At 33.3% G+C, this 27,876-nt stretch overlaps 1 protein-coding gene across 7 annotated transcripts in view; it reads left to right on the plus strand.

Annotated features, from left to right (window-relative positions):
- LOC118192245 (malonyl-CoA decarboxylase, mitochondrial-like) overlaps nt 1–13,117 on the plus strand; it is a 90,648-nt gene extending 77,531 nt beyond the window's left edge. Inside the window, exons 11-12 of one of the 7 annotated variants that reach the window (XM_085823491.1) lie at nt 4,701–4,801; nt 11,141–13,100. In XM_085823491.1, coding sequence (XP_085679617.1) covers nt 4,701–4,801; nt 11,141–11,235 — 196 coding nt within the window. In that variant the 3' untranslated portion in view covers nt 11,236–13,100. Of the gene's footprint in view, nt 1–4,700; nt 10,265–11,140 lie in introns of those variants that run through there. The other 6 variants (XM_085823488.1, XM_085823492.1, XM_085823486.1 and 3 more) reach the window with 6 other exon arrangements.
- The last annotated feature ends 14,759 nt before the right edge of the window (nt 13,118–27,876 follow it).

The raw sequence follows: 27,876 nt of genomic DNA on the forward strand, positions 1-27,876 counted from the left end.
TGGATAGAGGAACACAAACTCAAGTACCTGGGCATACAGTCCACTCATATGTAATCTTTGGCGTACAGTAGCTGCAGATATCGCCTTACCAATGGACGCTGTAACCATAGATGTCACATGTGTGGAGGTCGCTGTGTGATTCCGCTTGGCTGTAATAGCAAATTATCGATCTTCCACGGGGGTTGTAACCCTTGGGCGACCGGCTATGGGCCTTTGGACAACTGTCTGTGTAGTTTCCATAAACGTGAAATTACAGAATGATGAATGCTGAAGAAAAGAGCAACATTTCTGATCGACTGTCCTGCTTCAATGCACCCCACAGCACGCCAGCACTCAGAATCTTCCATTAGTCTTCTGGAAGTCATAGAAACAGGTATGTCTTGAAAACAAATTGTATGAAAGTTTTAAACACCTTCTATCAGCACTTACAATCAACTTCTGTAACCCTTCATAAAGCTGGCTTCTTATAAGACTGCCTTTTTTGCATATTTCTTGACACGAAAGCATGATTGGCTATTACCCAGCATATTTGCATACTTCCATCTACCTCTGCAGCGAATTGCATCCTCTTAAATTCTGATTGCCTTCCGGAAATGAGCATTTTTTTCTTGGTGCTTAACTTTTGGAAGTGAGTGTATATAAGCAATAATTCGGTTCATTATTTTTATATGCTGGACTGCAGTGAAATGGTTTTGCACTTCTTTTAAATATGCTTATGCATTTGGATAATCAATGAAGTTAAGGGTAAAATATATTTTATTTGGGCAGACATAAAAATAAAGTGGCACAGAGAGAAAGCAATATTTGCCTATAATAGATTTGATTTCAAATAACATCACCAGTTTTCTTTTTTTGTTGGCCAGGAACACAAAAGAATGGAACTGAACTCCTTTTCCATACACTGAGCTGCCTAGATCAGAGACTGCAAAATTAAAATGGCTATTCTTTTAGTTTTGCCTATTTCTAAAAGACAATATAGCATCTTTTTAAAACATTTGTCGTATGTTTAAATAATTTCCATCTGAAGAATGAACTTATTTAATCTTCATGGGCTAAAAAGTAAATTATCTTTTTTGATTGAATTTGGTACTTTTAGTTTTCATTTCAAGTGGAATAAGGCATATTTTAGTGAAACAGATTTGTCTTCCAAAATTTTGTTTGATATGTAATTCAGGGCTATGTTTGATAAAAATGATTACAAGCTTACTGAATGAATAAAGAATTTTAAAGGAATATTTTTATGATTGTAAAAATATATTTCTTGATTTTAAATTTAACAATTATGTATATACATAAAAAAGCAAATTTTAAGTTAAAATAATGTGCAAACATATAAAAGATTTAATTTTGGAACTAATCTACAATATCATTTAAATTCAGATAGCATAAGCAAATCAAGTGTCAAATAAATCAAGTGTAATCAAGGTTGTAACCCAAAAACCAAAACATGAAAATAAAATCACCAATTTAGCAAATTAAAATTAATCTAAAAAAAAATTTTTTTAATGCATAAGTGAATGACTGTTGAGCAGGCAGGAGACAGACTTATCAAGGGGAGTTGCCTCCAAACCTAGCTCTTCAATCATTCAATTTGTGTTTCATCATTCATGCAAGCAAGGGTAAAAGTCAAAACCAAAAGTAAATGCATAGTGAAGAATGTCCAAAAAGAAATACCAACTAAGTGGTACCTTGAGTAATTAGCAATTAAAAATTAAAGGTCTAAAGGAAAATACTAATAATGAAGTATTTTGAGAAATAAGCAATGTAAAGTTTAGTATTAAATTAAATTTTTTTAAAAGTTAATTTAGAAACCAATGCATTTTAGAAACCCTTATCTACAGAAACCTTCCCGACATTAATATGCATATTAATCAAAAAGGAACTAAACAAAATTAATACAATGTACATCCAGAAAGTAAGTTCCGTTTGGTAATAAAAGTAAATTGTGTACAGCTATAGAAAAGTTATTCATTGCACAAAATTCAACAACTATTAAACTACTTTTCCACATAACTGCCGAAATATTGCAGGCATTTGTCATAGCGTGGCACAAGTTTTTGTATACCTTCTTCATAGAAATTTGCCACCTGTGTCTTCAACCAGTTGGAAACAGTTTCTTTCAGCTCGTCATCATTGTTCAAGTGTTGACCGCCAAGGAAAGACTTAAGATGTAAGAACAGATGAAAGTCACTAGGAGCGAGGTCAGGGCTGTACGGAGGATGGTCAAACACGTCCCAGCCAAATCCCTGTAGGAGGTTTTTCGTCACATTTGCAGTGTGTGGTCACGCGTTGTCGTGAAGAAAAACAACATCTTTTGACAGCAATCCTCGGCGCTTATTCTGTATTGCGCGGCGCAATTTCCGAAGTGTCTCGCAATAAGCATCTGCTCTGATTGTTTGACCACGCGGTAAGAAATCAATGAGTAAGATGCCTCTCCAGTCTCAGAACACTGTGCACATCATTTTTCAAGGAGTCAAGATTTGCTTCGGCTTAACCTTTGCTGGTGATAAAGTGTGCCTCCATTCCATTGATTGCCGCTTACTTTCAGGGGTGTTGTAAGAAACCCAAGTTTCATCTCCTGTGACTATCTGTGTCGGAAATTCTTCGCCGCTTTCAGCAAAGAGGGTCTAAAACTGAAGTGCACTACCCATCCATTTTGTTTTGTGTTGCTCAGTAAGAATCTTTGGTACCCAACGTGAGCAAAATTTATGAAATTTCAGTTTTTCGGTAACAATTTCATGCATTAGTGATCGTGAAATTTGGGGAAATTCTATAGCGAGAGCACTAATTGTAAACCTTCGGTTTTCATGGATCTTGTCATCAATCGCGTGAACCAGTTCTTCTGTAACCAAAGATGAACGCCCACTTCGTTCTTCATCGTGCACATCACTACGTCCATCATTGAACTTTCAGACCATCTTCTCACCATTGAATCACTCATCGCTTTTGGTCCGTAAACATCGTAAATTTGCCGATAAATTTCACTAGGTTTCACTTTCCTTGCATTCAGAAAACGAATCACAGGTCTGATTTCACAAGTGGCGGGGGGTTTTTCAATCAACACCGACATTGTAAACAAGCACAACAAAGCATACGTGACTGACAGCGATCTCCAAATGGCGTGCATTTCTTCTCCTTGATATAGAGCATCTACTGCGCATGTGCGGAACTGCGATCGCAGAGCTGCAGCGAAAATGAATTGAAACGGAACTTACTTTCTGGACGTGCCTCGTATAAACCAATTAGAAACTAAAAAGAACTAATTCATAATTTATAAAAAACAAATGTATACTTAAAAGTATAATTACATATCTAGAAAATACTTAAATGCTACATAAAAAATACTTTAAAAGTACCTAAAAGCAAGTAAATAGTAAGTTTTAATTCTAACTTACCTACCATATAAGCATTGGGGTCTGCAAAAGTATTTCCTAAGTGATATCTATGTCTATGTCTTATCACTTAGTAAGAGGCAATCGACCATTAACGGCCTTTACCAATATAAGATACTTGACTTGAAGAATTGAGTAAGTTGTATCTAATAATATGGAAGTACTTGTACACTGCATTGGTTTCTAAATTAATTTTTCTGGAAAATTTAATTTTTAAAAAAATTTAATTTAATACTAAACTTTACATTGCTTATTTCTCAAAATACTTCATTATTGGTATTTTCCTTTAGACCTTTAATTTTTAATTGCTAATTACTCAAGGTACCACTTAGTTGGTATTTCTTTTTGGACATTCTTCACTATGTATTTACTTTTGGTTCTGACTTTTACCCTTGCTTGCATGAATGACGAGACACGAATTGAATGATTGAAGAGTTAGGTTTGGAGGCAACTTCCCCTTGATAAGTCTGTCTCCTGCCTGCTCAACAGTCATTCACTTATGCATTAAAAAAAATTATTTTAGATTAATTTTAATTTTCTAAATTGGTGATTTTATTTTCATGTTTTGTTTTTGCACTTGATTTCCTTATGCTATCTGAATTTAAATGATATTGTAGATTAGTTCGAAAATCAAATCTTTTATATATTTGCACATTGTTTTAACTTTAAATTTGCTTTTTTACATATATACATGTTTGTTAAATTTAAATTTCATTCCTTGCAGCAATGGCGCAAAGAATTAATTAAATTTGTATTTATTCAATATATTTATTCAATTTATTCTTTTGAAACAATTTTCTTGATTTTATATATGTCTGTATTTTTGCATGTATGAAAGTTTGGTTAGAGTATTAGTTTGTATTTATGATGTATAATTTTTTTAAGTAATGGATTGTGTTTCATTGGTTAAAAATTAATCCATGCATTAATTTTAATAGTTATGCCTTTCTAAAATTATGCAAGTACACTACAATAAGATATGTCGATTTTCTTTAAGATTTGTGGAATGACAAAACTGTTAAAATATTTGTTATACTGTTTGGCAAGTGAATGACATGGTCGTGTTTTTTTTTTTGTCATTCAGATGTTTTTCTGACTGATGAGTAGATTGATCTTTTATGCTAACCTATTATTTTTATCAGGTAAAAAAATGAAGCATTAAATATTGATTTTTATTGTCATCTAATAAATCAGACAGCCATTAAAAAATTGTTTTTTAAATTCTAAAATATAAGTAAAATTTTGCTTATAATAAGAAAAGGAATATTCTAATTTGAACTAATACATTATATTTTACTCCTATTGCAGGTATTACATAAATGAAACAGAAAATAACAGCAGAAATTACATGGAAAAACATCATATTGCTGTTTCAGAGGATTTCAAATATCTTCTTGCTCCATCATTCAGTAAATCATCATTATAATAAAATTACATTATTGTTGTATAATTTTTACTATAAATTGCCCCTGTGTTGTATAACAAAGCAGAGAGGGAAAAGTGTATCATGATAGCTGTAATTGCCATTCATATGGTGAAAGCAAATTATTGAACTATATCATAATAGAATTAAAATCTTTGTTTAAGCTTCAGGATTTATATACACTCACTTCCAAAAGTTAAGCATGAAGATGTAAAATGCAAAAAAATCAACAAATACTGCTTTGATTGACACAAAATTCGGCAGGAGAGTAGTAGCATACATATTTATGCATAAAACAAAATCAATAATTATATACAGAATTGAAAACAATATTAAATTTTTGTAAGTTATCAGATAACGACATACTGGAGTCTTAAACAGAATTATGTAGAAAGTGAAAATAAACAGCATAAAAGGAAAAAAAGGACATTAATAGGGTATGTGACCCCCTCATCTGTATACAAAGTTTACACTTTGTGACCATGCTTTCAATTAGGTGGTCAACCACCGCAGAATTAAGCAATCGCCATTCTTTTTGTACAATAGTTTCCAGCTCAATAAGAGTGGTTGGAGGTGGGAAAAGTGAAATTACAACATGGCTGAGAGCATCCCAAAGATTTTCAATGGGATTAAGGTCGGGCGAATATGCTGGCCACACCATACGTGCAACCCCTTCACTCTCCAGGTAGTCATCAACGATGTTAGCTCTATGGGGACGTGCATTATCGTCCATTAAAGCAAAAGTAGGGCCAACTGCTGCAGCATACAATCTCACAATGGGTTGTAGGACTTCATCTCGATACTGGACAGCCATCAAAGAACCCCGTTTAAAGATGTGCAGGTCGGTGCGGTGTCCTTATGAAATCCCTGCCCACACCATAATGCTTCCGCCTTGGAATGCGTGATGTTCCATAATGTTTTGGGACTGATTGCATGTTCGTTGTTCACGCCATATTCTTATACGCTTGTCCTCTGGCTCCAGAGCAAATCTTGACTCATCAGTAAACATGACATTGCCCCAGTGAGATACATTCCAATTGACATGTTCCGGCACCACTGTAATCGTGCCCCTTTTGATTGGACAGATAGAGGAACACAAACTCGAGGTACCCGGGCGTACAGTCCCCTTATATATAATCTTCGGCGTACAGTAGCTGCGGACATCTCCTTACCAATGGACGCCGTAACCATAGATGTCGCACATGTGGAGGTCGTTCTGCGATTCTGCTTGGCTACAATAGCAATATATTGATCTTCCGCGGGGTTGTAACCCTTGGGCAACCGGCTATGGCCTTCGGACAACTGTCTGTGTGGTTTGGAATTGTTTCCATAAACGTGAAATTACAGAATGATGAACGCCGAAGAAAAGAGCAACATTTGTGATCGACTGTCCTACTTCAATGCGTCCCACAGCACGCCAGCGCTCAGAGTCTTCCATTCGTCTTCTGGAAGTTATAGAAACACGTCTGTCTTGAAAAAAAAGAAACGAAAGCTTTAAACACCTTCTATCAGCACTTACAAACAACTTCTATAACCCTTCATAAAGCTGGCTTCTTATAAGACTGCCTTTTTTTGCATTTTTCTTGACATGAAAGCACGATTGGCTGTTACCTAACATATTTTCATATTTCCATCTACCTCTGCAGTGAATTGCTTCCTCTTCAATTCTGATTGGCTTCTGGAAATAAGCATTTTCCTCTTCGTGCTTAACTTTTGGAAGTGAGTGTACTTTTACATCAGTTATCTATAATAATGTGTGAAGTTAAGTAAAAGTATTGTAATGTATTTTGCAGTAATTGACAAAACAGATAAACTTTTTAATAAAATATAAATTTTATTTTTAGTTTACGGAGATAGATAATTTGTATACAATTCTTAGCAAAATTTTCATACATCTACTAGCTGGTCAAACTTCAGAATCCTAATCTTAAAACAATTTCTTACGTTGCTGATCAACGGTTACATCATAGAAATATGGCATTGCGACTTCAACAATAAATATAGTTATTTAATAAATAACACTTTATTTTATATTTTATCAGTATATTTTAGCAGTTACTGATTTCTAGAATAGGTGATTCTGCTTGATTGGACCTTATTCATTTTGGCCCAATTAAGCAGCTGCCTCAGCTAAATAAAAAATAGTATTAATTAGGTATCTATTTTAATATTGTATTAAACCAAAATACAGAAAATATTTGTACTTGTACCTAAAAAAATATACATAGAAGATAATTTTTACACTTTCAAATTTTAATTCTGCAGAAATGCATCTAGTATAGTTTGTCTTTTACTTGTTTGTCTTTTACTGAAATTTTGCAGTTCTGAAAATCAGCACATATATCAGTGCTGGTATAGGGCTTCCTCCATTATTCACATAAAATAATGCTGACACCAAATTATACTTTTTTTCCCTTGCCTCATGATTAGTCACAAACATAGGGCGGATCATCAAATTTTTTATGTTTGAATTTAATGTGTTCAAAAATTACGTCCTCAAAGTTTTCAGTTTTATTGTAACATAGCAAATTGTTATCTATTGTTGAAAATTCATTATTCTTGGCAGGAACTTGTAAGACCTTCATTTTCCCCTCTGCTCAAAATTTAGGAACCTCCAACGGTTTTTAATCGCAAACTGCAAAACAGTTTTGCATTGTGTTGCTTTTTATAGCTCGCCAACTGTCAACAATAAACAGTATTTCTTAGAAAGTGGAAATTTTTGCCATTCATCAATGGACTTCTGTGTATAATTAATGAATTTTCCTTGCTGCAGCGTCTTTAAATTTTTTATTATCCCATTGACCAGTGGTTACACTAAGGATGTTATATTAGAAGGAAAAAATTCCAGCCATTTATATTTTTTAAATTATATAAATGGGGATATGCAGTAAAATTATTGAGAAGCAATTAAATTTTCCTTTATTTACATTGTAATTCTATGTACCAACTCGTAAACCAGCTCTGACAAATTTTAGAAGTAATCCAGACATTACTATTGGCCTGGTACAATACTGGTAAGCTCTCTATTCTTAACCACATAAAGCATCAAAACTTAGCATTGTTTCCTACAGTTAGCCTTTTGACCTGCAAGGCCATATGTATACAGCCTAGAATATTTTTTGACATCTTTAAGAAAGTATATAAACATGTGTCTTGAAATATGTTCAAGAAATTAAAGCAATATATATAAAAGTACATAAATCCAGGTAAAAAGTACGAGGGCATGTTGGCATTAGAATTGAGTAAATACATCTTTCTTGTGGCAATTTTGGGAAATTTGGGCATTATTAATGAAAGCTTGTGATAGGGTTAATAGTTTTCATTCTGACATATTTGCATGACATAATACATGCCCTTTTACACCCTAAAAGTGCAGTGTTCTTATAATAGAAGAACCCATATGGCATAGCACAATAATAGAGGCTGGTTTCGTCAGTGTTGTAAATATTGTTTAATTAGAAATTTTCTGAAAATATAGGGATTTAATCTTTTTTCCATTCTTCAACACTTATGATATCTATTGTGCTTTTTTAAATTTGATATTGTATCTCATTTTCCGTTGAGACAGCCAGTAACAATTCGCTTTAAAATCATTCTGGTCCAACTGTTCAGAAGTTTCCTCCAATTTTTACCTTCAGCATTAGGCTGCTGATACACATGCCCTTCTTGCTAATTATAGAAAAATATTGATCTAATGCTTTTTCAACTCTAAATCTTTTCCATCGAATTCTTTTTTGGATTTCCTGGAATTTCTTTCTGTAATGCCCACTCTTCACGTAGTTGATTTTCTTCTTGTAGGAGGCACGCTATGGTAGATTTTGGTGGACTAATTGTATTAGAAAGTTTTTGACTGCCATTATGCTATACTGCCATTTAATTTTGTTTACCAAAGTACTTTTACTTGAAGGTGTAAAATCATTTCTTAAGACTTAAAAATTTTTAAATTGACACTAAATAAAAACTGAAACTGTAAACATACGATGCTAGCTACATTACACAGTAATAGTAGACTCTTCAACCCCTTAACTGCTGCGGGCATATATACACGCCTTGCTCAGCCAATGCGTTAACTGCCCCGGGCGTATATATACATCCTTCCAAAATACTGTCATTTGCTTTGCCCTGCTGCCCGTAAAGTTATTCGCAAAGCTTTGGAATGCAACACCACAATGACCTTGACAAAGTATGTGAAGGACGATACTATTTCAGAGAAGTGTGGGGAGAAATTGGAGATAAGGGATGTGTCTAAAGCGGTGAAAGTAATGACTGTGCAGTACTAGCTGGTGTTATTTGAGTAAATTTTTTTTTTTTTTTTTTTTTTTTTTTTTTCAAATTCTGTGTCCTCTGTTTTCGTTTACTTTTTGTACTAGGTTCCAGGAATAAAGAAAGATATAACAAATGTTTCAAACCCATTTATCTTTTTTGATGAACTGCTCATGCTGCATTTTGTTACGGAAACTAACCATTTGGTAGACGAGTATATGAACCAACACTTTGCTAAAAAAAAATTAAGAACAAAATCGTGGCATTCAACCAGTTCAGAAGAAATATATGTTTTTTTAGGCATACTGATTTCACAAGGTATAACACTGAAACCTGATATTACACTTTACTGGTCTAAAAATAAATTGATCAAAACTTCATTTTAGTGATCTTTTTTTATTATAAAAACATAATTTTTTATTATACTTACATCTTTTTATTATACTTTTATTCTAAACATTAAATTTTGTGCATCCATTTTTTTTCTTTTATTCTTTATTTTGTGAAAGTAAACAGTTTTTAGAAAGTAAAACTTGCACTTGTTTTTCCCCTAATACATCGCATAACTACGCGCGCCTTTGTGAAAAACTGTGGCACTGGGAAATGAATTTATACATTTACTGCGGCAGTTAAGGGTTTAATGCTGTTGGAAGTGTACAAATTGACTAAATTATGTAAAAGTCAGTGTTTTGGTATTTGATCTTAAATATATTAATACTTAAACTGCTTCTTAATAAATACCAATCTCATACTTTATTCAGAATGAAAGAGATTTCAACTCAAAAACCAAAAATTAGCTTTTTGGCTGTTCTTAAAATTAAAAAAAAAATGTCCATAAGATCTAATACTGATATAAATACTCGTGTCAGTAAATAAATTTATAATGCCTGGTGAACATGTTTGATAAAGTAACAAGTTAATTATTTAAAGCAGATAATTGTAGCAACCGTTATTACTTAGCACCTAAGCAGAGAAGAATGAATGCATTATATTCACTATGTGAATAAAAGTTATGAATCTCATTATGTCAGTACTTTAATCATATTTTTAAACATTGAAATAAACTATATTTTGTTGTGATTAAAGATATATTCAATATTTAAATTTTATTTTAATATGCATTTACTTGTCAGAATTTATATATATATTTATATTTGTTTTTTAGAATAAAATAAGTTAATATTTATGTGTAGCAATTTTATTTAAAATCATGTTCATGGCACCCATATACTTCATGAATAGTTCCTTTTGTAAAATTGGATATTTTTAGTGGTTATAGTAAAAGATGAAACATTTTTCACTGTGTTGTCTTACTAGCAGCTATAATGTATCTAATTTTTTTTATTCCGGGAAATTATTTTTTATCATTTCTTTATACAAGTCAGATATTTTAGATATGAAAGGATTACATTAAAGTTGAAAGAAAAGCTCATAGTTATCTAAGTTCCACTGGGTTTTGGAATAGATTAGACTTTTATATACAGGCTTTGGGTAATATTATCAAATTGTCATTTAGTAATTATATATGGCTATACACACAAATCTGAGTTGTATGTAGGCTAGCATTAGGCTTTTTGCTGCCCCCAAATATTGCTTCTTGATGCAGCTGCATTGATTCTAATACTAGCCTTGCTGTCTCCAGAAAGCAATGTTAGAAAGTATTTACATTGGTGCCATATCCATTAAAACTGGACCCTGCATAAATAGGCTGTTATCATGGTTTCCAATGGCAGTCCAATTTAGTCTGCATTCAGATTCCAGACATCAAATTGATCTGGTGTAGTGGAGCTGAAATAATGGTGAGGATGCACTGAGCTACAGTTGTGTTTATAGCTTCGAGCGCTTGCTTTTCTTAGGTACTAAAAGTTTCTTTCCATCTCTTTCATGACTGCAGCAAGTGACATAATCAATGGTTTCTGTACATTCTTTCTTTTAAGGTATCAGTACCACAGTTATTTAGAATTGCAAAACCATTAAAATTTACATCCTGTGAATAACTATAAAACTCCAAGTATGGTTTAGATGGGATAATTAATATTTCTGATACTTTGTACTTTAACAGAACTCTCCAGTGATTTAAAGACTGCAAATGAACTACAGTCCAAAGTCGTTAATCTGTGCTCGTCGGTGATTCCGGATTATAGATCATCAGTTTAAATATGGTAAGATGGCATGCAGAAATTACAAAATTAAAAATATAAAACCATAATTTATGAAATAAAGAACAATTATGATCTAAAGGGTATCAAAATTTACAAAAAGAAAAAGCTTAATATTTATTTGTGTACTTTATTAAACATTTCTTTCAATGTAAGTTGTTTAAGTTTTGCTTCATTTCATGTGATAAAACTTTCTCTTTAATTCTATTAAACAGACATAATTTCTTGTTTAGTTACGAATTTCCGCTGTTTAAGTTCTATAATTGCTGTGTCGTGAATACCCACTAATTTGTCAATCGAAATTTTTTCGTTTTCAATAACCTCTGTGTCACTTTCTTCACTATCGGAAGCGAATTATAATGACAAGGAACTTGATTTAACTCATATCAAAGACGGAGTACATCGAGATGAAATACCACATTAAGTAAGAAATTATAAGCCAAATAAAATAAAAACATCTGCCCTGAAGATAAGGATAGTGCTGACAGATCAACTTCCAATTCATTACGAGCCATGGCATCCCCCCCCCTCCGCAGAGCAGCGTGAAATTGATAAACAGATTTCAGATTTCGAAACATACTTTCGCTTTGTAGATCCATTTCATATTAGTAAATATATATCGGAAATTCTATTTGACATAATCGAAAGTTCAAGCTTACTTTTATAAAATTGGTGTAACAGTCTGCAAAAAATAATAAGGCGAACCAATTCGAAGATTAAGAAACAACGCAATCTGCAACATTAACTGAATTAGATAATTTTAGCTTAGCTTATACCGTCCGTTATACATTAAACGCGCATGCGTAAACGTATTATGCGCATGCGCACACGCATATTCGTAGCCGTAAAGGTCTTCCGCGCATGCGTAAACGCCTATACGCATGCGCAGAAAGTTTGTAGCTTTGAGGTCCGGATTATGGGTGTCTGAATTAATGACTTTTGACTGTATCTGGTTGGTTATTAAGTTATAAAAAGAATAAGATGTGCTGCATTAATAATACAAAACGTTAAATAAAATTTTTAAACAGGAATCAAATGAATGGGGGGGGTGAATGGTAAATTTCATTTATTACTAATGGAAACGTGTAACACAAAGAATTTCCAGTATTAAAGAGATTTAAGAAATTAATATTCAATAAATGTTATATATGTGTCATGTCAAGGATTATAATAAGAGTCAGTGGAATAGCTAGGGGGGGAAGGGAAGACATTTGTCCCCAGGTACAGAATTCATGGGGTACCAGGTAGATGTTATGAAATTTTGCTTTGAAATGATTTCCATCCTTGGCAAACAGGAGGGGGCACAGAATCTTCAGTTGTCTCTAAGCACTGAAAACCCTAGCTATGGCTCTGATGAGAGTGCTGTTAGAAGACTGTACGTTGTTGCATCTTAGCTCCATAGAAATTAAATTATTTGATATGATTCATTTTGAACTTTTGATGAATGTTTTCATTTTTCTGTGATTTAAAGGGATTTGGTACTCCAAAATCAATGATATTACGTTTTCTGTTCCTGCTAAAATATATACCTTAATACCCTTACTACACTGCAAAGAAGTTTTGAAACCATCTAATGATAATAAGGCCTTCAAAAATTTTAACATTCCTTTAAATGCCACAAACACCTCAATGTTTATTTTCTTTTACTTTTTAATTGTGTCAATTATTTATTAAAAATCAAAGTAGTAGAAGAGGAATGTAACTAGATGAGACTGTAGCTATAAAGAAACTCTGTTTATATATATAAACTGATTTTAAATACGTAGTTTTTAAAGAAAAAAAATCACTTTTGAACTGTCTCTCTCTTTTTTTCTTTTAAACTCTGCTGTCAGTAAATATTTCTATGTGTATTATCAATCAATTTTTTTATGATTCTCTAGAAATGAAAATTCTTTGTAATAGATATGAACAGAAGGAGGTGGCATAATGAAAGTGATTAAGTTTCTGACTGTAGCATTATTGAAAATTGTGATGGAACAAACATTAAACTCTTTAATTAATTTAAATACTCATAAATTAATTAAAAATTTATTTATTCTCAAGAATAAACGGATAAAAGAAGAGAAGAAATTGTGTATGCTGCTGGGCAATTTTAGAAAGAAACTATAGAATGCACTTACATAAGCATGCACTCAAGTACTTTAAGCAGAGTAAATACTTAATTACACTTAAAAATGACAGTGGATCACTTGAATGGACTATGTACATTTGTGCATTGCAAGCTAGTCTAAGAAAGAAGAACATATTTATTTATTTATTATTCCAGCTGCTTCACCCCTCAATGGGCACTACAGGTCAGTCATGATATTCTGATCATTGCTACAGCAACCTATTTTGGTTGTTTATCTTTTCAACCTTATTATAGATAAACAAATTTAACAATAGTTATTTTGTTGGGTGCTCCACTTACAATTTTTTGGGAATGTTAGTGTAAAATTAGCAAAAAGGGTTAGTTAGCTTAGAGATATTTACATATATACATGAGTTGAGGCTTGCTGCCTTCACATTTCGTCAAGTGCCTAGACCTGGTTATCTGCTATGATTATGTTTCTCTTAGAATAAACATACTCTATGATAGTTCTGACACTCCACTGTCTGTAGTAATCCCGAAGAAAGTCTTTGAGGCTATGTGATCCCTGGAGCTGAGGAAGGAAGGCTCTGATGGGAGAAGTGAGTGGACAGTCGTGGATGTAATGTGAAATGTCTGCTGAAGAACCACAGGCGCATTTTACGTTTTGATGGCAGAACCTGCTGAGGTACACGGGAAATCTTACGTGATTTGTGAAAGCTTGTTGTAGATAGAAATTTGTTTTGAGCCTTTTGGTGGAAACCACGGAAAGATGTGTCGACCGGTGTTCTGAGTCGTCCCAGCGAGCTTGCCAGATTGACATGAAGCCGCAGAAGATCTTGTGTTTGGCAGCGACTATTGAAAGTGGTATCTGTGAGTTGATGAAGGGGTGGCTTGTGGCTTCTTTAGCTAAAGAGTCGACCCTTTCGTTACCTGCAGTAGTAAAGGAATTTCTGTAAAGATTTATGACAGAATGAAGAAATGTTTCTGTAATGTAATTTAAAGGCCAAAATTAGTCTGGCGAAGGAGAAAAAGGTCAAGTTTTTTTGTTCCTGTTTGTGAACTGCTTGCATTCATGTATCCAAATCCATTCTTTATTTGCTTGTTTATTGGATTAAAGCAAAGCATACAACGAGGGCTGTCTGTATATGGGAAGGCATATTTTTGTTAAAGATTTTCTTAGGAAAACCAGCTCATATTACACATGAAGGAAAAACGCAAGAACACTTGAATAAAACTACTTCGATGGGATTTCTAATCTTGGACCAAATTAGCAACACTTAGCAATTTTATCCAATTGGCCAAAGCTGGACATATTTGAATCCATTCTTAGTTTAGTTCTTGTGGTTCAAAATTGTTTGCTCTCCTATCTCCTGCCTAATGCTTATTCAAAGAATCAGCATATTGCACTGATGCTGGGAAAACTAAGTCTTCATTAAAATCAATCTTTTAAATGAGTGGTTAATATGAAATTCATAATTGTAGTGATTAAGTTTTTAGTGTGAGGATTAATTTCTGTATAATATTGCTTAATGTAGTGAATTTCAAGTAATTTATATCTCAGAAACTTATGAAACAATGAGAATCAAAAACATAGTTTAAAAGCTCACTCATTAATTTTGTTTAAAAATGTATTTGAAATTGCACTTTGCATTTTAGTGCTTCTGACCAAAAAGCATAAATAATTTGACCTTCGCATATAATATTATAACTTCATGCAATGTTGTGGGACATTTCTAAATAGAAATGTGATATCTATGCGTTAAATAACAAATTAACAGCATAAAAAGTAAAAATACTAAATTTAAAATATTGCAGCTTTTCCAAATTTTTTTTGAACTTCCTTCAGTACTAAAATAATTAATTTTTATCTTCTATGTGTTCTTAAATTAGTGCAAACAAAATTTTCTATATGAGTTACAAAATGCGTTTAGTTGGGACTATAGTAAAACTTTCATAAAAAATGCCAAGAAAGGAATTCAGATTACTAGGGCATGAAAGATATCATCAAAATGAAGAAAACACACTTATCTAAAAAGAAATTAATATTTTATTATCAATGCAATTAAAATATAAAAACTGAATAATTTTTCACTAGTTTGAATTTAAATATATTTTATTTCCCTTGACACAAATTCAAGTAATTAAAATTACAAAATATTAACTTCTAGAGAAATTCCACTTCAACATATATGGGCATCTTCCCCATTACTGATATAAATACTATGCCACTGTTAGTTATTTAGGAAATGGACTCAGACCAGTTGTTAAATAAGTAACAATGTGCTACTGTTATCCACTATTTAAAAATAAATTAATATTTTTTATTAATAGAAATTCAAAGTTTGCAATATTATTTAAAAAGAGATTCATTAAATTTTATACTTGCAAAACTGAAAACATGAATATCTGCTTATAAATGAAATTTCTTTAATGCTTTTACGTGCGCATAGTCCAAAATTATAATATACCATCTTAAATGTACTATTTGTAATAAATTTCTGTTTTGATTGCTCCTATACCTTAATGGTACTATTCGGTTTCTATAATGAATGATGCCTTTTCTTTGAAAATATTCTCGGTAAAGTGCAGAATCGCTCATTTATTTGTTTGCCGCTTTTTACAAGGGCTAAAAAAAAAATGGTTTTTTGTCAATTTTCTTTTACTTTTTAAGTGCAGATAGGTTGATGTGTACATAGATAAAGCCAAGGGTGTGAGCAGTGCCATTTTTTGTGCAATTCTGGGTTTTTTTTTTTTTTTTTTTTTTTTTTTTTTTAAATGTGAAAATAGGTCGATGTGCACATGGATACCGAGAATGTGAAATTCTTAAAAACGCGTCAAACAGTGGGTGATTCTGCACTTTACCCAAAATTCTATTGCCGACCTTTCGTCATTGGCAATTCCCAAATTGTTAAATCCATAGGATATTAAAAAAGGATTTAAAAATTAAACTATTATTTCTATGGCGTCTTAAGAAATATAGAACTATGTAAACTTATGCAATCTGAAATCAGCGCGTACGCTAGATTTGGCGCGCTGTTAAATGGGCGTTTTTGTGCATATATTTTCGCTGCAATTTTTTACGGTTCTCAAAACGGAATAGTACCAAATAAATATGTATTCAAATTTAAGAAAATGTGACACCAAAACAAAGAAATGTGTACCTTGAGCCAAATGAACAGAAATAGATGAGCATGGTAACTCAGCAGCACACATTTTATATAGGGCTTTCGCAGCTTATTTATATATTTTATATACGACTTTTGCAACAAATGTAAACAATGAAATTCCAAGAAAGCTTCAATACTCAACTGAATAGAATCAAAACATCCAACAAAAAGGTCCACCATAAAGCAGCAAAATGTCATAGACAGTCAAAGTACTTACTTGTATTTACTATGAGAACATTCATAGTTGGCAATATAAATTGAAGAGGTAAATATGAGTATACTCATAGGGAGAGTCTGGGGCCAGAATACTATTAAGAGTTAATTTATAGTTAGCAATCAACATGTTGATTGTTTTATAGCTAATACAACCTCACAGTTTATTAGTACTTATTTTTTCCTCTGTACATTTTTGTGCCATGCTATATGCATAATTGAGTACCTTTTTCTAATCTAAAATAAAGTTTCTGATTACTTTCATACTTCTAACATTTTCAGGTATTTTCAAAAGATACATGGTTCAGTTAAAATTAGTTAACTGTTAGATTATCTATTGCATACTATTGAGCAAACTGACTGGAATCTAGTGCTAGGCATGATATAAATACAAAAATGCTCCTTGCAGTTTTATTACATGTGTTAACACTCTGTTGCATAACTATTGCAACTAATGGCAATTATGCAAATGCATTTAAATGCAGTTAATTTTATCAAATTGCCAAAGTCGAAACCATTGGTATAAAAAACATGGAAAATACATTGTTTATTGTGATCAACAATTTAGTTAATATGATCAAAATGTTATAAACTTTTTTAAACTGAAAATTTAATAAAGTTAAGACACAAAGTTAAGACTTTAAAAAAAGTTGTCAAATAAAAGACAAAGTCAAATTAAATTATAAAAATTGTTAAGTGACAGAGAAATGTTACCAGTTGAGGAATTAAATAGCCAAACACTGGTTTCGAGTTTAGTCAAGCATCTATAACTTGGCGAAAAAGGCAAATTTAGTTTTGCATCAATTTTGGTTAACTCCCATCAGTTCTAAGGGTGATCAAGGTCCTTCTTCAAGAGAAAAAAAATTCTGCAGAATACCCCCTGCTTATGCAGGGAAAAAAAATCCCTGAAAACGCCTAAGGTTTTTTTTTTTTTTTTTTTTTTTGCCTAATTTTAAATTTTACATCAGTGTTTTTTTTTTTTTTTTTCCCCCTCCAAATGAGGAATGCTTTCCAAGTATTTAATTTAGGGGTAGAGCAGCTGTAAAATAATTTTCATAAATATTATAAACAGTTCATTAAGAATTTTTTGCATTTCCTCTGAAAATGGTCTGAAAGTATATATTTATATATTTCTAATTATACTTGTATTGACTATTAATATATTAATAGTTATATTAAGTTCCATTGTTAATTTGAAGGATACCTTTAATCTTTCAATGTTATCAAAAAAGTATTGAACTTTTAAAGGATTCGAAAATAACTATGGATTTAATATGAAAAAACACTTTTAATTGCAGATATTTACAAAATTTAGAAGCAGTTATTCTTACAAAATCGATAGAGCTTATTTTAAAAAACATAAATAGAGTTGAGTTGTAGCTGCTATTACTCAAACAACCTCCCACCTTGCAATTTGTAGGATACCTATAAATTGCAACAAAAGTTATAAATCAAATATGTTGGGAATTTTAACACGTCGACCAGCTTTAGTAACAAAATCTGGGTGATGAATCATTATCTTCATTCAGATCTGGATCATTAGCTGCAGGGCGTAGAGGCACTTTCGTCCCTTCGAGCATTTTGGGCAATGAATGGTAACTTTTCCGAACTGTTGATTTATAACGGATAAAGTCTATGGAATGGTCTCAACTTCTCTCCATCAGCTTATAATGTATTTCCCTAGCATGCCTTCGTGGCAGAGTCGTAGCTAGGGTTTTCAGCGCCCAGGGACAACTGAAGATTTCGCGCCCCCTACTGCTTGCCAAGGATGGAAAACATTTAATTCTAAAATGTCGTAACATCAGTTTGGCGCCCGGAGACAGAAGCCCCCCTTGCCCCTCTCTAGCTACGCCCCTGCTTCGTGGTGTAACGGTAGCACGCTGGGCCGGTATTCCAGAGTTCCGTGGTTCGATTCCCGGCGAAAGCGGTTGCATATTTTTCATCTTTTCTGCTTCCAATTAAACTAATGACTCTACAAGCTGTTCTCACTCTGGCAAGTTTTGAGTGCCCATCTGCTCTAGAAAAGACTTCGATGACGATTCCTAAAGGCCAGTCGATACGCTTGCCATCAGTTTCTAGAGAACGACCTCTCCAACTCTTAAAGATTCTTCCCGACTCTTACCTTTATAAATCAACACTGCTAAATGTTGGCAGTGGAGATAAAGGCAAAGTATATTTTTGCTTCTCTTCAATAATGCTAAGACTAATCTAAATAAAATTCATGCTTTATTCCGTAAATTAAAATAAAATAAGCTAACACTGTAGCCTTTACATTTAAAATCATTGAGTGAAAGAAAACTAGCATTATGCTAACGCATAATAACAAAAACAAGACATTCGCCGATACCGGCGTACATATATATAATACTCGGCCAACCCGCCGATCTTGACGTCATCGGCCAATCAGCGGCAACCACGTTAGCTTACCGCCGATTGGCCTTCGATCAAAATTTGCATGAGGAAAACTAAAGCCAACAAAGTACGCATTCCGAAGTCTCATTGTTAAATTGTGCCTTAATTTTTGTACAAAACGAAATCTAATATTTGGGCTTTTACTGTCGATTTCGTCTAAATCAGTTGTTTCACTGCTAGGGATACTTTGTAAGAAGCAAGCGGGAGTTAATGGCTTCAGACCTTCCGAATTGTCTTCAATATATGTAAGTGGGCTAGAGTTTATTGTAGCTTCGCAGTCACATAGAATAATTTCCAACTCTTGATAGTCGAGACTAGTGATGGGCAACTTCGGTACATTCTTGTACCCGGTACGAGAGTAACGGGTACAGACAAATACGCGTTACTCAAGTAACCGTTACTTTTACCGAAAACCGATTTCAAGTAACGAGTACCCAAGTAACGATTTGGAGTACCGAAGTAACGAAATACCGGAGTAACGGTTTGCTGTACCGGAGTACCCTAGTAACGGTTTGGAGTACGGAAGTACCTAGTAACGATTTGGAGTACCAAAGTACCCTAGTAACGATTTGGAGTACCGAAGTGCCCTAGTAACGATTTGGAGTACCGAAATATGCAGCTAACGATTTTGCGCACTGAAGAAACTCTGCCACGTCACCACGTGTTTGATTTTATCTGTACGGAGTAAGATTTTGAATATCAGAAAACATGTCAACTACGGAAGTGTTTGAGGAGCAGGCCATTCATGGACACAAGGAGCGCATATCACCATTTCGCAAATACAACCAAATACTACTGTCCTTGTACCAAAACCGAAGTGAGCTGAACCCTCATCGATCCTCCAGTAACGAATACCGAAATACCGAGAAGAGACGCATATTTTCGGTACAAAGTAACGAATACCGAAAAGCACCCGTTTCGGTACAGAAGTAACGAATACGGAAAAGTACCCGTTTCGGTACAGAAGTAACGAATACAGAAAAGTACCCGTTTCGGTACAGAAGTAACGAATACCGAAAAGCACCGATTTCGGTACTGAAGTAACGGGTACTTGGATGTACCGATTTTCAGTACCCGTTACAACTAAGTACCCGTTACAAAATACCCGGTTCGGTAGTACCGACTCATCACTAGTCGAGACGTTTTCTGCGCAAAATTCTTCTTAGCATCTCTTTCAACATTCTAATCATGCGCTCCCACCATCCTCCCCACCAGGTCGCTGTTGGAGGGTTAAAATTCCATTTGATTTTCTTGATAGTGGAAAACGACATGATCTTCTCCCAATCAAAATTTCTTAGAGCATTGCTTGAACCAATGAAGTTTGTACCGTTGTCAGTGTAAATTATATTTACTCTACCTCTTCGAGCAAAGAATCTTCTTAAAGCCATAATAAAAACTTCTGTAATACAGTTGACCACATAAAAAGATTCTTTGAGTCGACAAGCTGTTTGCGTCCTTTCATCCGAAGCGTTCTCTAGATGGTAAGCTATAGTTGCTTCTAGTAAAAATGGACTAGGAGAAGCACCAAATACCACTCTATAATATCGGAGAGTGATTATTTCTTCTCGTCTTGATAATTCCTTCCACCGCAGAAATTTGAAATATTCTCTATCCTCTAGATTCAGACTGATTTGTAAAAATGTTTTTTTGATGTCTGATGTTACGCCATTTGCGTTTTTCCATTATCAATTTATATATCAATTTTCCAATATCTCCATTATCAATTTGGGTCCCAATTCTAATAAATCTGGCAATTTTTCTTAACAATTATTCACGGAATTTCCTTTGGAATCTTTCGTCGATGCATCAAAAACCGAACGAATTTTTGTTGTTGTTACACCAGTTTTTATCACAGGATGATATGGTAAATAGTGTCCCTTTTTCTCGACTTTATCTACAATTTCAATAATTCTATCGCAAACCCACTCATTAACCTTTTCTCGTGGGCTCGAAAAACAGTTGTGTACCGTCACTGGGGGCTCTTGGCTCAGCAGTTATGGAAAGGAGGGAAAATTATCGAATCGAGTTCTTAACGAGTGGGTAATTAGTGCTCTTTTTGTCGGCAGGCAGGCAAACGCTCAGGATTTCCTTTCAATCTAGTTCCAACGCTCAAGGCGTTAGAATGCAGGATGTACTCTAATCGTTTTCACACTGCAGGTAGATGAATACAGTTTTCCCAAGAAAAAACAAGTATTATTTTACCTTCAAACGAAATGTATGCTGTAACTAGAAATTTTGTTCTAAAAAGTGTTGCATTTTACGATTAAAATAGGTTTTTAAACTTGCACCTATATTACGTACTAAAAAACTAGCGAAGTAAAGTGTTAAATATATTCACTTGTCATCGTATCGAAAATTCAGTGATTTAATATATTCAAACATTTCCTTCAAACAATATATGCATTTTCATTTTTAATAGTATTATTATTCTGATGTTGAAGAGCAAATTAAATAGAGTTTATTTATTACAAGTGCCATTTAAGAAGCATTTTCGGATTCGAAAATGAGTGTTAATACTTTTACACCTCTGGTAATATTCATTCCTGGAGAAATAGAATTTGCTCACTGTATTTGTACTGCACTAAATTATTATTGAACAACGCCAGCACTAAGAAAAAGTTACAATGCATGAGCCAAGATTTTTTTTAATTTATTTATTTTCCATGTGGCATTGAAAATAGCGGTCCCAGAGTTGATCTGCCTTTATATCAGGGATATAAGATGTTTAATTTATTTAATCCCTTAGTTTTTGGTTCAAGAAAGAAATACAGATGCAAACCGTGGAGCTTTAGAAAATAAAATCTTTGTTGAGTTTTAATATATTCAAAAAATTAGTTTTATCACTTAGAGATATAAGATACTACTTTTACCTTAGAATAGAAAGGGAACAGTTGTTCGATGATTTATATTGCTACTTCATTTTTTCTTTGAATGCAAAATTGCATATACAGGAACGCATTGAAATTTCAAAATGTAAACTTCTTTGTCGAATGGCGAAATATTTCTTCAGTTTTTTTATGATTTACATTTTCAGAATGCTAAAATCGCCTTTGAGGTATCAAACTGTTATGCGAAATTTTCAGATCTCAAGCTATTTACTGTTGCTTTCTATGGAAGTAATGAAGCTGGGAATGAAGATTCGTACTGAGTTAATGAATATTAATGAAGATTCGCACTGAGGATTAAATTCAGGGAATTAAAAAATAGTACACATCTGAATTCCTGCATACATGCTTAGTATTCCAATATCTTGTTTGATTCCCTCCAAAACACGATTCTCACGTAAAATTAATTACTTTTTGAACACTACAAGAGACTGGTAGGTTAAGGCCGTTGAATGCTGGTATTTAGACATAGGTTCGACGTCAGGCGATCGAGCTGGCCGCATGGTTGGTTTCCGTTGTGTTCCCCATGAGAAACGTGAATACGAGCCAATTTCTCCTAAAAGTTCTCCACGAAGGCATGCTTTCCTTTAGGTAGGCAGTCTTCGTGTGCTTTCCCATATTCAATTAACCTAAACTAACGTATCTAATTTCTGAACAAATTGATACAGATATGACATTATAGACGCAAATCATATAACAAAGGATAACTTAAAAATTTTTTAAACTTTTTTAATTTTGAATTAGAAAATGTTCCATAATAACTGCTTTAATAAAAATTTGTATTTCATTTGTCGCACAATTAAAATTCATTTTGTCATTAAAATGATTCATAAAAGGAAGGGTTTCTAAACATAGTTATGAAACACTCATAAGTTTAGCTTTCTTATTTTAAATATAATTTTATTTTTATTTGTCGAATTAAATAAAGTGTTATCTACCTAAGCATAAGGGGCTTTCGTGGAGGGCATTCAAAGGAAAGTAGCTGATATACCCTTTACATATATGAGAGAACAAGAAACGTTCATGCAGTCAATCCGTTCTTCGGAATTTGAATCGAGGTCAAATTATCAGAGTTAAAGAAATATTATTCACACGGCCGCTAGTTATCATTTAGAACATAACAAACCAAAATTTTACTCAAGTAAGCGGTAGTCGTGGAATGCATGTCATTTAGAAATAACATTAAAATTAATTTTTATTACCTGAAACATTTATATTACTACACTATACTAAAAACTGGAATAAAGTGATAAAAACACTTATGAAAAGAATGAAACGAAGACAGTTTCAAATTCGAATTGAAACCAAATTAAAAAGAATCTAATTAGAAATAACTGAAAAAATTATGCTATTTTAAATACATTCAAGGTTTTAAAATAATTTCCGAAGAATTTTAGCAGCCGAGCGTCCGAAAATAAAATTTCTTTGATATTTGACCTCCAAGCCATATTTGTACAGGAAAAAACCTGAAAACGCAAAAGCGTGACAATCGGAGTTCTGATTTTCTTATCGGTTAAATGCTGCTATTTCCGATTTTTAACTTGCTAATTTAACATTTATTTAATTTTTTTTAGCCCAAAGGGCTATTAGTCTCAAAACGACATTTTGCGTCGTTTCACTTTCTGCGTTGATTCACTTTTCAAACTGTTGCCACAAAATATTATTACCATGCATTATATTTAAAGAAACTAAATAATGAAGATTCTGCATGACTGTTTCTTGCATTTTCAAAAAACTACGGTACCTAGAGCCATCCAATTCTGAATAATGTAGTCCTCCAACCGAACATGGGCACTTGGAATCCCGAATTTGGAATTTTTTTTATTTGCTATTTCCAATTTTGTAAAACTTTAATGAATTTTTCATTAACAAATCCATCGATTTCGATGCTCTTTTTAAATATTTTGTGATATTGCTGTTGAATTGAATTTTATGGTTAAGTGCGAAGAACCTAATATTTAATAAATACAAGTATCACACAAAACGTTAAAAAACATCCTTTTGGGGTGAGCTTTGTGCTCAAATATATAAGAATTTATTTACTGGGGATTTGAAAAGCCTATAGAGAAATAGACATTATCTTTTTTTCGCTCGTGTTGATGTTTTTGAGTTGCTTAAATTAATGCTGTAGGTTTTTGTAACATGCAATAATCAGTTAACCATATTTTACATTTATTTCCAAATGTATTTTTGTTTGATATTTCATATTTACCGTTATCATAAATTTTTTTAAATTCACGCTTTCCTTAAAGGCACTGGTTTCTTATCCTAAGTAAATAACTCTTCAGTCCTTTGACATAATCAATTAATTTAACCTCATTTTTCAATTTTTTTTAATTTCGTATTTACAGGTATCATAAAAGATCTTGGCAAATAATTCTTGAGAGCTTAACTTAATTAATTTAACCTGATTATCATAAAAGTTCATCTTTTAACAGGCATTCAGCAAAATAACATATTGTGGTTCTTTCTTTTCGTATTCTAGATTACATTATCTTACCTTAGTAGTAATCCAAAAAGCATACACTTTATAGGCACTACTTTCAGGTAAAGACGTTGTTAAAAAAACAGTAATGAGTTAAAATAAATCTCTGGTGATTCAACATACCTCATTCAGTAGTATTTATCCTTAGTATTTTTCACTAGTGTGAAATTTCTTTAAAAATTCTTTGTTATTTTTAATGGCAATGAAAAATTCACTGCAGTTTTTGTTCACTATTAATTTTGCTGCTTACTAAAGCTTTTACCTTTGGTTCAATCTTTTTACCTCTTTCTGCAAAACATATCACGTTCAATAATGAGAATACTCTTTGGACTGGTGTGGATGTGTTTGGCATGCTTGGAAATGTATTCTATTATTTGAATGGAACTGAGCAATGAAGTGCACTTTTCAATGAAACAGCTGAAAACGTGTATCCATAAACAGGCATTTTATAATTGGCTGACCAAAAAGCTTTTAAAATCGTTAATTCTTAAAAAAAAAAAAAAAAGAGAGAGAGAGAGATCCGTGTTCATTGTATAATGTGCGACATTTTCATTAATTTTTTTTAATCTGAAGCTTCAGTTTGAGATCCTTTTAATTTAATGTTGTGTATACAAATAAAAGAGTCAGCTCACCAAAACTTTGTCTCATAGCTCAGTGAAAGCAAAACATTTATCATAAATGTAAACTTTTGTAGGATTAATAATTCATTATTTTCTAGTATTCTAAAACGTTTTTTGCTTCTTGAAGCATAAATTTACTATCAAGCTTAGTTTTTATTTTTTTTTATTTTCACTGGCAATATCAGTTGCAGTTGCTTTTGTACTTTCCTTAATAAAGATAATTTTGTTAAATAATTTAAGTTGCCTTTGCACAAACCACAAATACATTTCACTACAGTCATTATCATCTCTGCAAGGTGTTCTCCTGAAATAAAATACGATTTCAGTCCTTTGGAGATTTCAAGAATTTTGCAATTGTTGGAAGTAGTAAACAGAGTCGTAGCTAGGGTTTTCAGCGCCCAGGGACAACTGAAGATTTCGTGCCCCCTACTGCTTGCCAAGGATGGAAAACATTTAATTCAAAAATGTTGGAACATCAGTTTGGCGTCCCTTGGATTCTGCGCCGGGGACTCTGAGTTTTAAATGTCTAATACCACTGCCTTCTGGTGTATGACCAGAACGATGAGACACAAAAATGCTTTCTGGTGTATGACCAAAACGATGACACACAAAAAAGTAGTGAGTATCTGAATTTCTTTTTTGGGCACCACGTTCGACTATAAAACTGCTTTTTGTCTCGGTTTCAATGTCCTTTTTCCATACAGTAAATTTTTGTAAAGAAGGGAACTGCAAATCTTCAGTTACAACACATTTATCATGGAAAACACATTTATCATTAAAATGCTTCAGCAATTCTGCCTTTGTAGATGTAGCGCCCGTACATTTCGTCGGAATGAATACGTCTTTGAACACTCCAAACATACAAAATTACCTTCCATACTAATGACGCAAAATATAAGAAATCAGTAACACCTTAACTACGCTTCAAACTTCTTATTCAGGCTAACTTCTGCAAGTTGACAATATTTAGTAGAATAACATGTCTTTAGTTGCCAATCTGATGATACATCGCCAATTCTGTATAACGAACGTAATTTCAGCTCTGTCTTCCGACCACAACCCCATTCTATTTGAAATCTCCATTAATAAATACTTCCCCTCACTTGACAGAAGTATAGGAGTTACAAATTGGATCAAATACTCTGAAATTCTGAATAACTTCATACAAGGTAACCCATGCATCAACAACAAAGAAGACTTAGAACACGAAGTCTCAAAATTTATCAACAGCAATAATTCTGCTTTAAAGGAAGCCACCAATATTTTTTATGTGAACAAGTCTTTCCTCCCCCTGCCTGCCGATATAAGAAATAGTATTAAAGAGAAAAACCGGATCCGTAAAAGATGGTAAACCACCAGGGATCCACAACTCAAACATAAACTAAACTCTATGCAAAAAAAAAAAAAAAAAAAAAAAAAAAACAACAGAAGAATCAAGAACTTCAAAAATAAAAAATGGACCAATTTCCTAAATAACCTAGCTATGGAGGACAATTCCCTATTTGACATTTCCCACAAATTCAAGAAATCTTATAAACCTATTCCACCTATCCATGGATTTAGTGGAATTTCATATACAGAAGAAGATAAAGCTAAATCTTTTGCGGACTACGTATACGGAAGATACATTCACTCTTAATCCCACTCCGTACGACAATAACCATATTGAACGGGTGAACCAGGTGGTCAATAACTTCCTTAATACCCCTGCTCCGTACAACTTCACTTTTCTGACTACCCCAACAATCGTTGCCAACACCATAAGCGCCTTACAAACGAAGAAAGCCCCAGGGCACGATGGCATCTCGACCAAAGCACTGAAGCATCTTCCGATCAACGCTCTTACCTGCCTAACTAAGATAATCAACAACATTATCAAATTCGCTCATTTTCCTAACGCATGGAAGCAAGCTATAATAATTGTTTTTGCTAAACCGCAACAAAATCCAACTCTCCCACAGAACTATCGCCCTATCAGTTTACTTAGCCACCTGTCTAGAGTTACTGAGAAAATCCTACTTTTTCACATCCAAAAAATTCACCTTTCCATGAATTTTCTCCCAGAAGAAAATTCGGTTTTCGTAACCATCATAGCACTTGCCACCAACTCCTTAGAGTTATCAACGTTATCACTGAAGGCTACAACTGCAAGCTTCCGACCGGTACTATATTTCTTGATATCGCGAAAGCTTTTGACAGGGTATCGCATCGAGGCCTTATTTACAAACTAATCACTCTCAATTTTCCAGATCATTTTATTCGCTTAATAGCCTCTTTTCTCAGCAACAGAACATTCAGAATCAAAATCGGTACTGCTTACTCTAGCACCAGTGTAATCAATGCTGATGTCCCACAGGGATCGGCACTTTCGCCGTACCTTTTTAATATTTATACACAAGACATCCCTAAAGACCCTTCTGTTCATCTTGCACTCTTTGCCGATGACACCGCCATACTTACTAAAGCCAGCACAGTTATCGCCGTAAGAAACCAACTCCAAAGCTATCTCATAAAACTTGAAAAATGGCTTACCTTTTGGAGGATTAAAACTAAGGCAATAATTTTCCGTAAAGGAAACATGAAATACTATCCTCCACCCCCCCTGAAATATTAAACGAAGAAATAGACTGGATTAATGAAACCAAATACCTTGGAGTCACCCTTGACCAAAAACTTACCTTCAGAACCCATTTCCGGTCCGTAGTACAAAAATTTAAAATCACCGCAGCTACTATGCGACCTCTTCTTGGTAGAAAAAGCAACTTATCTACTACAAACAAATTAAT

This window comes from Stegodyphus dumicola, chromosome 9 (genome assembly GCF_044657685.1).
Source record: "Stegodyphus dumicola isolate Sdum_Otavi_A_Nest chromosome 9, ASM4465768v1".
In the NCBI taxonomy this organism is placed as follows: domain Eukaryota; kingdom Metazoa; phylum Arthropoda; class Arachnida; order Araneae; family Eresidae; genus Stegodyphus; species Stegodyphus dumicola.